This window comes from Lutra lutra, chromosome 5 (genome assembly GCF_902655055.1).
Source record: "Lutra lutra chromosome 5, mLutLut1.2, whole genome shotgun sequence".
Taxonomy (NCBI): domain Eukaryota; kingdom Metazoa; phylum Chordata; class Mammalia; order Carnivora; family Mustelidae; genus Lutra; species Lutra lutra.
Window position 1 is genome coordinate 103,382,254 of NC_062282.1, and position 12,920 is coordinate 103,395,173.

At 39.1% G+C, this 12,920-nt stretch overlaps 1 protein-coding gene across 1 annotated transcript in view; it reads left to right on the forward strand.

The window, feature by feature from the left end:
* The window catches only part of SV2C (synaptic vesicle glycoprotein 2C), a 220,590-nt gene that overhangs the window by 52,362 nt on the left and 155,308 nt on the right, over nucleotides 1-12,920 (forward strand). The window contains exon 2 of the mRNA XM_047731103.1: nucleotides 2,319-2,994. Coding sequence (XP_047587059.1) covers nucleotides 2,418-2,994 — 577 coding nt within the window. The 5' untranslated portion in view covers nucleotides 2,319-2,417. The remainder of the gene's footprint in view (nucleotides 1-2,318; nucleotides 2,995-12,920) is intronic.

The following is a 12,920-nucleotide window of genomic DNA, read 5'->3' on the forward strand; positions in this document are numbered from 1 at the left end:
AGGTGGTTTTGTCATTATCCTTATTTCATGGAAAAGTACACCACCTTGAGTTACAGGGAACAGGCAGCTACACTTGACTGGAGGCAGTTGGGGGTTCATTGTTTTGCCTTCTTTCCTGCCCTTCTTGCCCACGGACATCTTTGTCATGTTTGGAATGACTATAGGATTATCTTTTGAAGTACAGCTACCATGTTGGGATGGTTAATCTGAACCAACAAGACCATATTATGGAATTATTACCCATATAAAGCCTATCATGAGTGAAGATATCACAGTAATTCCCCTTGTTTCAGAGCGTACAAGGTGATTTAGGCAAGAGGCTGTAAAACAATTTTTGTATAGGCAACCAAGGTATCAGAATGACCAGGGAGAATGCTACTATGTTTACTAAGCTCTTAGCAAGAGTACTGGGTGAAGCAGAGTTGGGTAAGGGTCAAGGCTTTGGGGTCAGAACCTTCTGAGTTGGAGTCCCAGTGTCTTCGCTGACAAACGTGATCCTGGGCCATTTACTTAATCTCAATAAGCCTTAATCTTACCACCTGTATAATGGAGACTATAATACCTATTTTGGAGGATTGAAGTAAGAATTAAGTAAAAGAATTTAAAAATGTATATAAACTTCTTGGCACGATGTCTGTCACAGGGTATACACAAAATCAAGCTTTTTTTTTTATTAAAATGATGTCTGGCACATGTTCTGTGGTGTAACTCAGTGACTCACCCTGAAGCAGAGTTATACGATCTGAGTCTCTGAGCCTCCATCCTCAAACTGTTTTCCAATTGCCTGCTCATCTTTTCTTAATTGGCTCATGGATCCTCCCATCTCTCCCTTCCCCTGACTCTCAGCTCTCCAAGAAAAAAAAAAGGCAGGGGGGAGGAAGAAAGAAAAAAAAAAAAAGGGAGAACATACAGCCCTCCATTAAGACATTTGGCAAAAAAGCTCATAATCATATGTTTATTTTAATTTCACTTTGCCGTCTTCCAAAACACAGGCCTGTGCAGAACCATGCTTCTGTTTGCCTCCTGGGTATTCACAGTTATTCAGTGGTAACGATGCATAGTCCATTTATAAACAAACATCTTTTTGTCTTTATTGCTGGGTTTGTTTGTGATGTCTGAATGAGCCGTTTAAGTATATGTTTGTACAGCTACTTATCAAGTGTTTTATACCGGGTGCAAAAAGAAGGTAGAAGTGGCTATTACATAACTCATGGTTTGGAATGCTGCCACAGAGTAGAGCTTGGGGAGTTAATGATGGAGGAGAAGGACTCTCTCACCTTTATATCCTCTCTCTACAATGGTGGGCCACCAGAGGGGAGAGCTCAGTGGACAAGTGAAAGATCAGTTCCCATGTGTTCAGCCTGAGTGTAAGCCAAGATCTAGGGTGCTCTCAGTGAGAAAGAAAACCAAATGGTGGGTCATGGGAGACCCATGACTCTGGTATCCAAAACAGCAGTTAACTGGAGTGGCAGTAGGACAAGCGGTGTGTGTGTGTGTCCAGAGACAAAGAAGATAAGAGACAAAGCCTGAAGTACTGACAGGGTGGGGTTGTGAAGGGACATGGCATGTGGCTTACCTGTCCCTGCTGGCCTGGAGGTGGCCTCTGAAAGGATAGACCCCGACTACACAAACCATATGTTCTAATCCAATGTTTATCAAAGGTATCTAAAATCATTTGATGAACTCTGCCCATTTCCCACTGATCTGATGGTTATACTAGGGGGAAATACTCAGTTGCGGCTTTGGGTGCCATATGAGTCTTTGTTATTTATTGGAAGGAGAGATAATGAAAGTAGAGGGGAAATGCATATGATTCAATAGCATCGTGTATAGGGCTGCTTGCCTGAGATTTTTTTTTTTCACTATTAGCAAATAAGGTCAGATAGGATTCTTCTCCTATTCTAGTTTTGCCTTTGCAGTGTGTGTATGTCTCTGAGCAATACTATTTTTCTCAATCAGAGTATATCTTTGTAACACTTTCAAAATGTGTTAGATGTACTTTTAGAGGTACCAGATGTCCTGTTTTACTCTCTGGGGAATGCCTGTGTATTCTATCAAAGTTCTCAGGGAACAGAGTTCCTTAAACACCAAATAATAATAGTAATAACAACAGTAAAACCCATTAAGTATTCCAAGAGCTGATCACACCTGAGCAGAGAACTGTTGTCTGTTGCATGTGGACAGTAAGATCAAAGAAAGGAAAAGCTAATTCTGTGTCTTAGTCTGAGGGAACAGTGATAAGAGACTAGGAAATAAATGGTAAAAAAAAGATAAGAAAGGAATAATAATGATTTCATGTGGTTTTTCTTCTTTTGCAGTTCTCTTTTGACCCCAATGTGGATGATGCAGTCAGGGCTGAACCACTGATCAGAATCTGAAAAATTCCCATCTTCTCGGTCGCCATCGGTTGAGATAAGATGGAAGACTCTTACAAGGATAGGACTTCACTGATGAAGGGTGCCAAGGACATTGCCCGGGAGGTGAAGAAACAAACAGTAAAGAAGGTTAATCAGGCAGTGGACCGGGCCCAGGATGAATACACACAGAGGTCCTATAGTCGGTTCCAAGATGAGGAGGACGATGACTATTACCCGCCTGGAGAGACCTATGATGGGGAGGCCAATGATGATGAAGGCTCCAGTGAAGCTACCGAGGGTCATGATGAAGATGATGAAATCTATGAAGGAGAGTATCAGGGCATCCCCAGTATGAACCAAGGGAAGGACAGCATTGTGTCCGTGGGGCAGCCCAAGGGGGATGTGCACAAGGACCGGCAGGAGCTGGAGTCAGAGAGGAAAGCTGATGAGGAGGAACTAGCCCAGCAGTATGAGTTGATAATCCAAGAGTGTGGTCACGGTCGTTTCCAGTGGGCCCTATTCTTTGTCCTGGGCATGGCCCTTATGGCGGATGGTGTGGAGGTGTTTGTTGTTGGCTTCGTGTTGCCCAGTGCTGAGACAGACTTGTGCATTCCGAATTCAGGATCCGGATGGCTAGGTGAGTGTACCATGTCAATGAGACAGATTCTGAACCTGGATTATTTATTGAGCACAGTTAATAGATAGAATAAATACTTTCCCTCTAGAGCAGTGCGTTTTCCCCCAACATTTTATTATGAAAAATTTTAGACATACAGAAGAATTAAAAATATTGTACAAGGATGCCCATATATATCCCACCACCCAGATCCTAGAGTTTACATTTAATACCATATTTTCTTTACTGTCTGTCCATCCATCAATCCAACTCATATCTTTTTTTTTTCAAGAACAACAAGGTTTACTAAAATGTACTTGCATTCAATTTATACATATATAAAAACATATATATATGTAACCATATATGTAACCATAATGTCCCCAAGCTACTAGGGAAAAAAAAAATTTTTTTTTTTTAGTACAAATAAAATATTCAAGCCCCACCCCTTCTAACTAGTGCCTTCCTCAGTATTTCTAAGGATTGCCCAGTCTGTCCAACTCATATCTTTATGCACTTCAAAGTTAGAACAATTGATTTTAACTTACCATATTACAAATGTTTTATTGGTGTCTCCTTTATTAACTTCCAGAGATATGCCCTGGGAAGTTAATAAAGCTATTATGTGAAAACCTATTTGAATAGTTTCCTAAATGTAGAGATTAATTCTAGAAATCTCTGACAAACGTGATTTTACATTTCAAATTTTATGTGAAGTACTACAATTTAAATACTGTGGGGATCCTGCTAATTTTTTTTTCTATAATCTATGTGTATGTTTGCTTGTTTATTTTTTCACTTAGTCTTAGTCATAGAATTTTCTCTAGATGACTTTTTCTATCTTTTTCAAAGTTCATTCCTGTGTGCCTAAACTGGGAAGACTTCCTCATATGATTTAAAAAATCTCTTTCAAATCATATTAATATCTAAATTATATGTATAAAAATATGACCTCTCTATAAAATATCTAGATAGCAGATTTGATTTTTGTTTTAAAGTTACCATGGGGCAGCTGGGTGGCCCAGTTGGTTAAGTGTCTGACACCTGATTTTGGCTTAGGTCACAATCTCATATCAGGCTCTGTGGTGGTAGTGGTGTCTACTTGGGATTCCTTTGACCTCCCTCTGCACATGCTTTGCACACACACTGTCTCTCTAAAATAAATAAGTAAATTAATTAATTGATTAAATTAAACAAAATTAAGCTACAAGGTTTACCTTGTTACAAAGCCTTAGTTAACGTTCCCACTTATTCCTTCGCTTGATCTCGCCACCCTGATTACGACCTGAGCTGAAATCAAGAGTTGGACTCAACAAACTGAGCCACCCAGGTGCCCCAAAATGCCATTTTCTAACCTGCTCTGTGACATTGTGAGAGAGATAATCATGAATGAGAAAAGGATTTACATCTATTCCTTTAACAGCTATTTCTTTATATTACTTCCTTCTAACATCTATTTTTTTAGTCACTTAACTGAGCGAGATAGATCTGTGGAAGCAGACTGTGAGGGAGAGGGGGTGTGGGGGAATGGGGCATATTTTGCATGTTTTTCCTGGTAGACTCATCTATGTGTTCAGCCATCAAAACGCAGAACATAATTCAGAGGAGGGTCCTTAGTCATTTGTCAAATTGATCCTTTCAGTGTATCCCTCGTGTATCTAGTGCACCACATTTTGTCTTTGGTTTTTTCTTTGGTGGGCAGATAAATCTACTGTAAGCCTGGACATCAAAACCTTTTATCAAGATTTTGCAAAAGGAATATATCAACATAACATATTAGAAAGCTAGAGCCTTAGAAATACATGCACACACATATTTAATAATTGAAAGCTAAATTTTACCACAAACATCTTTTCACGTTGTGATCCTAACTTTTATATTGGAAATGTTCCAGGAATATCTAAATTAAGCTTGGTGTGGGAAGGAAGCACAGTATCGCCCATGGTTCCCTGACCAGTCTATCCCAGAAACCTGCAAACCCCAATGATGTTACACACCTCCAGATGGCACCCAGAAGTGCAGAGAATGCCATGGAACAACCACAGCACAGATATTTTCATCTTCTCATGAATGTTGGCTCCTTTAGTGAGTTAAAAATGTGTCCCTGGGAGTGTATGGTTTCACTCAATGTTGCGAGTCCTCAGCAGAAGCATTTTAATGGTTTTGTAACAGTGCCTCCCAGACTTGCATTTCAATTATTTTGCCATTGTAATTTCACTTATAATTGCATTCTAACAGAGTTTTTTGGGGACAGGCATTGAAATTGTTTTGCCGTTTTCATTTCATTGAATAATAGCTTTGTAATATAATTATCACACTAAGTCACAGCAGTGGGGTCAAAATACAAGAAAGATGCATGGCCCATGTTTGGTGGTGTTTGAGGTGTATAATTTTGCAAAATAATTTCTCATTTGCTACTGAGCGTTCTGTCATTTCCTCGAGGAAGGCGAGGAATGAAAAATAAGAACCAATTTATGTCTCAGTTATTTGGGAGATCAGTCATCTCTTGGTGTTTGCTAGAAGATTGACTTAAAGGGAGTTAAGAGCGTCTTGTGTGTGCATGTGTCTATGTGTGTGGTCTGTGTGTATGTATAACATTGTTAATTAGAGTAATATTTAATTATCTAACAAGTTGCTCTTAGAGGGGATAAGTGCAGTCACTTTAAGATAATCCATGCTTTATTGCCAAAGTCTATTTATTGAGCAATTATGTGCACAACACAGTGTCATATCACAGGGGATAATAGGACAGGTAATGACGAGGCTTCTATGTCAAAGAAGTTACAGTCTAGTCCAGAGAACTCAGAAATGCCTGCAGGTTAGCGGTACAAAGAGGCGAGTATCAACAGCTGGGAGAGACATGTAAATAAGGAGACTTGAGGCTGAGAGGCCACAGAAGGGGTTAGGACCTCACCAATGTGGTGAGGAAAAGGCGAGGGTTTCAAGGCTATTCCAGAGGGTGGAGTCAGCAAGGATTAGTCCTTGATTAATTTGGACAGTGTAACAAGTGGACAGTTGATGAAAAGAAGGCGACTCATCTAAATAATGCAGAGTACTGGTCTTAACATGAGGAAGAAGGATGAAGAGTTGGTTTTAGACTTCTCTCTGTGAGATCCTTGGGGGTGTCCAAAGAGCCTGTGGGCTACTCTCCATTTGGGCTGAAGCATAGTTGGTTGGTGAGCCATCTCATCTAAGATGACACTGCCAGTGACCTTCACCAGGGGGCTGGTGACATCCTGCAGAATGCAGTTTACAGGGCTGGTGGTGAGGAGGAGGACTGAGAAAGAGAAGCCAAAGTAAGAGGAGCAGCCAGGAGAGAGTGGGGAGGCCTGGAAGTTGCTGGGAAAAGGAAGAGACCTGTAACTCTTGAGTGCAGCAATGTGATACAGGAAAGATTGCAAAGGGTCTCTCAGTTCAGGCAGTGAAGTTCTTGGCTATGCAAATGCTAGGCAAATAACAGGTTCAACAGCTAAAGAACAGCACAAAATTTTAAACGTCTGATCTGGACGGTCAGTGACTTCAGCTACCACTCTGATGAGTAAGGATTGGTTCCTAATATGGATGGAGATCATGGTATTTCCTAGTGGCTGATGCCTTAGGGATTTAGGCAGACCCTGTCATCTTAAAAGTGAGGGGAGAAGCTCTGGGCATGTGGGTGACTTGCCTAGTCCAGGGCTGTGTACTGGGGAAAGCAGACTGTGGAACACACTTCCCAGCTCCTCATCCTGTGTTTCTTTCCAGTTCTCTAATATTTTCATTTGAAGTCCTCTTCATTGGGTTTACTCCTAAGAGAAGATAATATTCTCAATTACTAGCAGAAATATACCACTCTGGTATCTCAAGGGATGATCTAAAATTCACTTTTTGTTTGTGGACTCCAACAGTGTAATCACCTGTTGGTATTAGACCTTACTCGCCCTTTTCCAAAACCCTAATAGAGGATATTGTCTGGTTTTGTTTTTTGTTTTATGTCTTTTTGAATTTATAGACAGTACATAATGGTAACAATCACAAATGAGAAATAAGATTTTCTCTGAGAATTAACATGTGAAATCAGCCCATAGTACAAAGTCATCTTAAAGAGGCAGAATAGTAGAAGTTAAAATAGAGGGAATGTAAACCCCATGGGACCAGGGGCTTTTGTCTGTGTTGTTAAGTACTATTTCTCCCCTATCCAGATCAGTTCCTGGTACATATTAGAATCTCAACAACTAGGGACGCCTGGGTGGCTCAGTTGGTTGGACGACCGCCTTCGGCTCAGGTCATGATCCTGGAGTCCCGGGATCGAGTCCCGCATCGGGCTCCCGGCTCCGCGGGGAGTCCGCTTCTCTCTCTGACCTTCTCCTCGCTCATGCTCTCTCACTGTCTCTCTCTCAAATAAATAAATAAAGTCTTAAAAAAAAAAAAAAGAATCTCAACAACTATTTGAGATGACAGTCTGTGAGACCATTAACACGTTGAGACCTCACTGAAGATACTGATATATCCAAAGGAAAAATGTGTTGTTTCAAATGGGACTTTGAAGTCGTGAAGGACCAACAGGAGGGAAAGTCATAGATGTACATGTTGGCAGCGCCCTTCTAAATGCTGCCAGGGTTGGTATTCTCCAATCTAAAAATTTTAACCTATGTGTTTTTGGGACCACATGTATCCCTATTATAAGGAAGACCACATTACCCTGGAGTCTGTAAAGGCATGACTCCTGTAGCAAAGACATTTTGTTCTAATTCCATGCTCCGTAGCACTTTAAGATTTCAAATTCAGCTTTCTTTAGAGTTTTCCCATTAGGAATGTGCTTGCCAAAGGATGCCAGTCTTTTCAGGAATTTTGGTTTTTCTTATTTTAATTAACCAAATGTCCATTCTGGCTTTTTTCCATCTGTCTTGGTGAGGTTGACTACTGGGAGTCTGTTTCTGAAGATGGATCTGTTCAGGATGTGCTGATATGTCCAGTTTGGGAACATGTAGGACCGAGGTCCAGAGTAGGACAGGATAGAAGTAGCTGGCACCAAGGAAGCCTACTTGGGTGGCCCCCTGGGTTTCCTGAAGAAATATCCTAGGGTAATACTAGTTTTCTTTTAGAACATGCACAATATTGGCTGTTCAGTTGGCATATTGGGCAGAAATGGAGGTAGACCATGAACATCAAAGCATTGAGAATATATATATATATATATATATTCAGAATATATATATATATATTCATATATTCATATATATATGAATGCAATTTTACTTGACTTTTTTCATTTTTGGAACTCTTGGAAGTTTAAAAAAAAGATTTATAAATAATTCTAGAATAAATGTAGATTTTTGTGAATTTAAGACATATTTTTGACTAGAAGTGGAGGGGTGATTTTCCTTTTAGTCAATACTTGGCTATTGACTGTATCAAGTCACACTATTGGCATTTGTATATCTTCTCTTGATAACTATAATGTTCATTCAACAAAAATGTATTGAGTGCTTACTACGTGACAGGCATGATTTTAGATTCAAGGAATACAATGGTAAAAACAAACAAACAAACAAAAACAAATCTCTAATAGGCCTGAAGCATGTTTTTTAACCTTTGTTTCTATAGTTTCTAAACCTAAGTGGTGGAATTCCTTGGAACATACAGTGTTTCTCTCTCTTTTTCATTTTGTTTGCCACTTCTAAAAAGGATGATTTCCTTGAAGGCTGAGCTGGATGGAGATGACCTAGTTTCTCTTTCTCCATCCCTACATAGGTTCCTTTATTCTTTTAGGTATTAACAAAGTAAGATACATTCTTTTGAGATTTCTAACTCCTTTATATTTAGCTGACTGTATTTAAAAAACAAAACAAGCTTCAAGTTTCTGAGATACATTTTGTTTTAGGCCCATTGACTACTGATTGCCACTAAACTGCAGACAGATTACAGAAGCTGGCTCACTGTTCATTGAATCAGGCCTTTCGTTCAGTCTGTATCACCCATTTCCAGTGCTGTCAGGTAGACCAGTATATCCAAACTGATCATTCCCAGTGCTGTCAGGTAGACCGGTATATCCAAGCCAATAACAGGATGCAGTCTTAGCTTTAGTCCAAGCTTTGATCTTTTAGCATCTGGGTATACTCTATATGTTTTTCACAGTTTTATTGAAAAGTAACTAGCATACATCACTGTATAATTTTAAGGAGTACAGCATGATGGTTTGATTTACATATATTGTAAAACGATGACCACTAGGTTTAGCTAATGTCCATCTTATAGATACAATAAAAACAAAAGAGAGGGGGGGAAAAAGGCAAAAATTTCATTTCCTCATCATGGGGACTCTTAGGAATAAGAACCCTCTTAGCAACTTTCCTAGGTAGTTGACTCTTGAATAATGTGGGGGTTAGAGGTGCCCACCCTTTGCACAGTCAAAACTCCCCTTGTAACTTTTCACTCCCCCGAAACTTAACTATTGATAGCCTTCTGTTGATGGGAAGCCTTACTAGTAACATAATAGTCTATTAACACATACTTTGTATGTTACATGTATTATATACTATATTCTTATAATAAATAAGCTAGAGACAAGAAAATCATAACAAAGAGAAAATACATTTACTATACTGTACTGTATCAAAAAAAAATCTGTATATAACCCACATAGCTTGAATCCACATAGTTCCCCATGTGTTGCTCAGGGGTCACCTGTAAATCATACACCAGTGTTAGCTAGAATCATCATTTAGTACATTACATCTAGTACTTATTTATCTTAAAGTTGGAGGTTTGCATCATTTGACTACCTTCCTCCATTTCTCCCTACTCCTTCCCCTCCCCCTTGGCCTCTGGTAACAACAGGTCTGATCTCTTTTTCTGTGATTTTCTTTCTTGTTTTTTTTCTTAGGTTTTTGGGTATTTTTGTTGTTATTATTATTGTTCTACATTCCACATATAAGTGAGATAATACAGTGTTTTTCTTTCTTCATCTGGCTTGTTTCATTTAGCATAATACCTTCAAGGTCCCAACATGTTGTTGCAAATGGTTGGATTTCCTTGTGGGGTTTTTTTTTTTTTTTAAGTGTCTGAATAATAGTCCAGTATGGTGTGTGCTTGTGTGTGTGCGTGTGTGTGTGTGTGTGTGTGTGTGTGTGTGTGTGCCGTGCACCATAAGTTCTTTTTTTTTAAAAGATTTTATTTATTTATTTGACAGAGATCACAAGTAGGCAGAGAGGCAGGCAGGGGGTGGGGGGAACAGGCTCCTCACTGAGTAGAGAGCCCTATGCAGGGCTTGATCCCAGGACCCTGGGATCATGACCCGAGCTGAAGGCAGAGGCTTTAACCCACTGAGCCATCCAGGTGTCCCTGCACCATAACTTCTTTATCCATGCACCCATCAACAGACAGGTTGTTTCCATGTCTTGTCCATTGCAGATAATGCTACTGTGTACATGAGAGTGCAGGTATCTTTTTAATTAGAATTTTTGTTTCCTGTGGATATATTCCCAGAAGTGGAATTGCTGGATCATAGGGTAGTTCTATTTTTAATTTTAAGAGAATCCTCCGTACTATTTTCCTCAGTGGCTGTACCCATTTACAGTGCCACCAACAGTGCACAAAGTTTCCCTTTCTCTCTGTGCATGCTAGCACTTCTTATCTCTAATTCTATTGGTGTCGGCCATTCTGACAGTGGTGAGGTAATATTGTGGCTTTAATTTGCATTTCCATAATGATCACTGATGTTGAGTATCTTTTCGTATGCTTGTTGGCTTTTCTTATCTCTTTTTTGGAGAAATGTCTATTCAGGTCCTTTGCTCATTTTTAAATTGGGTTATTTGGTTTTTGCTGTTGAGTTGTAGGAATTCTTAAATATTTTGAATATTAACCCCTTATCAGATATATGATTTACTGATATTGTTTTCCTGGCTCATAGGTGTTCTTTATACTTTGTTGATGGCTTGTTTGGTCTGCAAAAGCTTTGTACTTTGATTTAGTCACAATTTTTTATTTTTTTATTTTGTTGCTTATCACATCAAAAAAACTGTGTCATATCCAAAAATCATTATCACGACCCATGTAAAGGAGGCTTATTCATATATGTTCTTCTAGAGTTTCATGGTTTCAGGTTTTACTTAAATCTTTAATCCATTTTGAGTTAATTTTTGTGAGTGCTGTAAGTTATGGGACCAGTTTTATTCTTTTACCTATAAATATCCAATTATCCCAGCCCTGTTTATTGAAGAGACTGTCTTTTCTCCATTGAGTATTCTTTGCTCCCTTGTCAAATATTAGTTAACCATATGTGCTTGAGTTATTTTGATTTTGCCCCACTGGTCTATTTGTCTGTTTTTACGTCAGTACTACACTGTTTTGATGACTATAACTGTATAGTATAGCTTGAAATCAGGGATAGTGATGCTTCCCTCTTTGTTCTCCTTTCTCATGATTTCTTTGGCTATTCAGGGTCTTTTGTGATTTCATATAAATTTCAGGAGTGTTTTTTCTATTTCTGTAAATGTGTTCTAAGTTTTAAAGGGAAAAGCTTTGTATCCTAAAAGTGTAGGCTGCAGATTTCAGGATCAGCAGCTGTGTACCCTGCCTAATCCCTCTGTCATTGACATCTGCCTTGGCATCTTGAAGGGAGGTTCGATGTCCAGGGTGTGTGTGTGTGTGTGTGTGTGTGTGTGCGCGCGCGCGCGCGCATGCACGTGCCCTCTGGATCTGTTTAGCCTCTAAGCTGTCACAGTGATTCTAATTGGAATTAAAAAGTTATTGGCTTCTAGAGAACATCCTGTCCACCAACACTAGCAAAATCTTATTTGGATTCATTATTGCCAAATTGGAAAAGAAGACTCAATAATTTGTTGCCATTATATTCCTGGGTCTTATTTCCTCTGGTCATTCATATTCTCCTGAGAGAAGTGAAGTTTCTAATGTCCTAGTGGAATTGGCCAAGTAGCCTGAAAAGATTCCTCCATCCCGAGAGTCTGTGATCCACTTTCACAGGATAGGATTGAACCGAAGCTCCATGCCACGTTACTGAAACTTGCCAATAAGCAGCATTCTGGGATGGTGAGAGTGTGATAGTAAATACCTTTCTGTCACCTGGAGGCTCATTGGAGCTTTTCCCACAATACGGCTTTGAACCTGAAAACTGATCCTTGCATCCTGACGTCCTAGAACACTCCTGAATGAGGATTCTGATTCCATTGGTGGTCCTGGCCTTACGTATCCTGATTCAGCGTGGAACTCTCCCTGAAGTCGCTATAGAACTTGTTGATCTGTTGTCAGTTTAGAGAATTTGTTAATTGCAGGTTGGTTTAAATAGGGCAATCTGAAATGTTAATCACCTAATAACTACAAATAATTAGGCTTGTAGGTTTGAATTCCAAACATGAAAATGCAATCATTCCCTTTCATGGGAAATCTAACCTGTCAATATTCTTACATAACAAGAGCTTTTATAGGACCTAAGCTTCCTGCAGAATGCTTTGGAGAGTAGGAAATGGTTTGATTACATTCATTTTGAAGAGTTAATCTGATAAATTACTGAAGTAAGTATTCCCAGCCTGCATCTTTGCAAACTGACATACTTCCCTTAAACTTAGAAAATTCTTATTGGCCTTTTCAAGATTGTGAGAGAAAAAATAAAAGAGGTCTTTGGGTATAGTTCTTATCTTTGATTTCAAAATCGAGATCTCTTGTCAAATATAGAATGATGAAGACACAATGAATTTTTCCAATTTTTTATATAAGTAATTTGCTTAAAAACAATATAATGATCTTTAAATTATTTTCACACCTGTTATCTATATGCTAAAGATGATAAATTTTGTCGTGTGTATTTTACTACATTAACAAATGTAATCTTAAATGAGCAAATATGTCCACATGTTGGAATATCATTTATTTTTGCCATCAAGTTTATTTTTTCACTCTCAAGACAAAGCCTGGAAACAGAGAAGCTGACAGCTGAGAAATGCCTAACATCC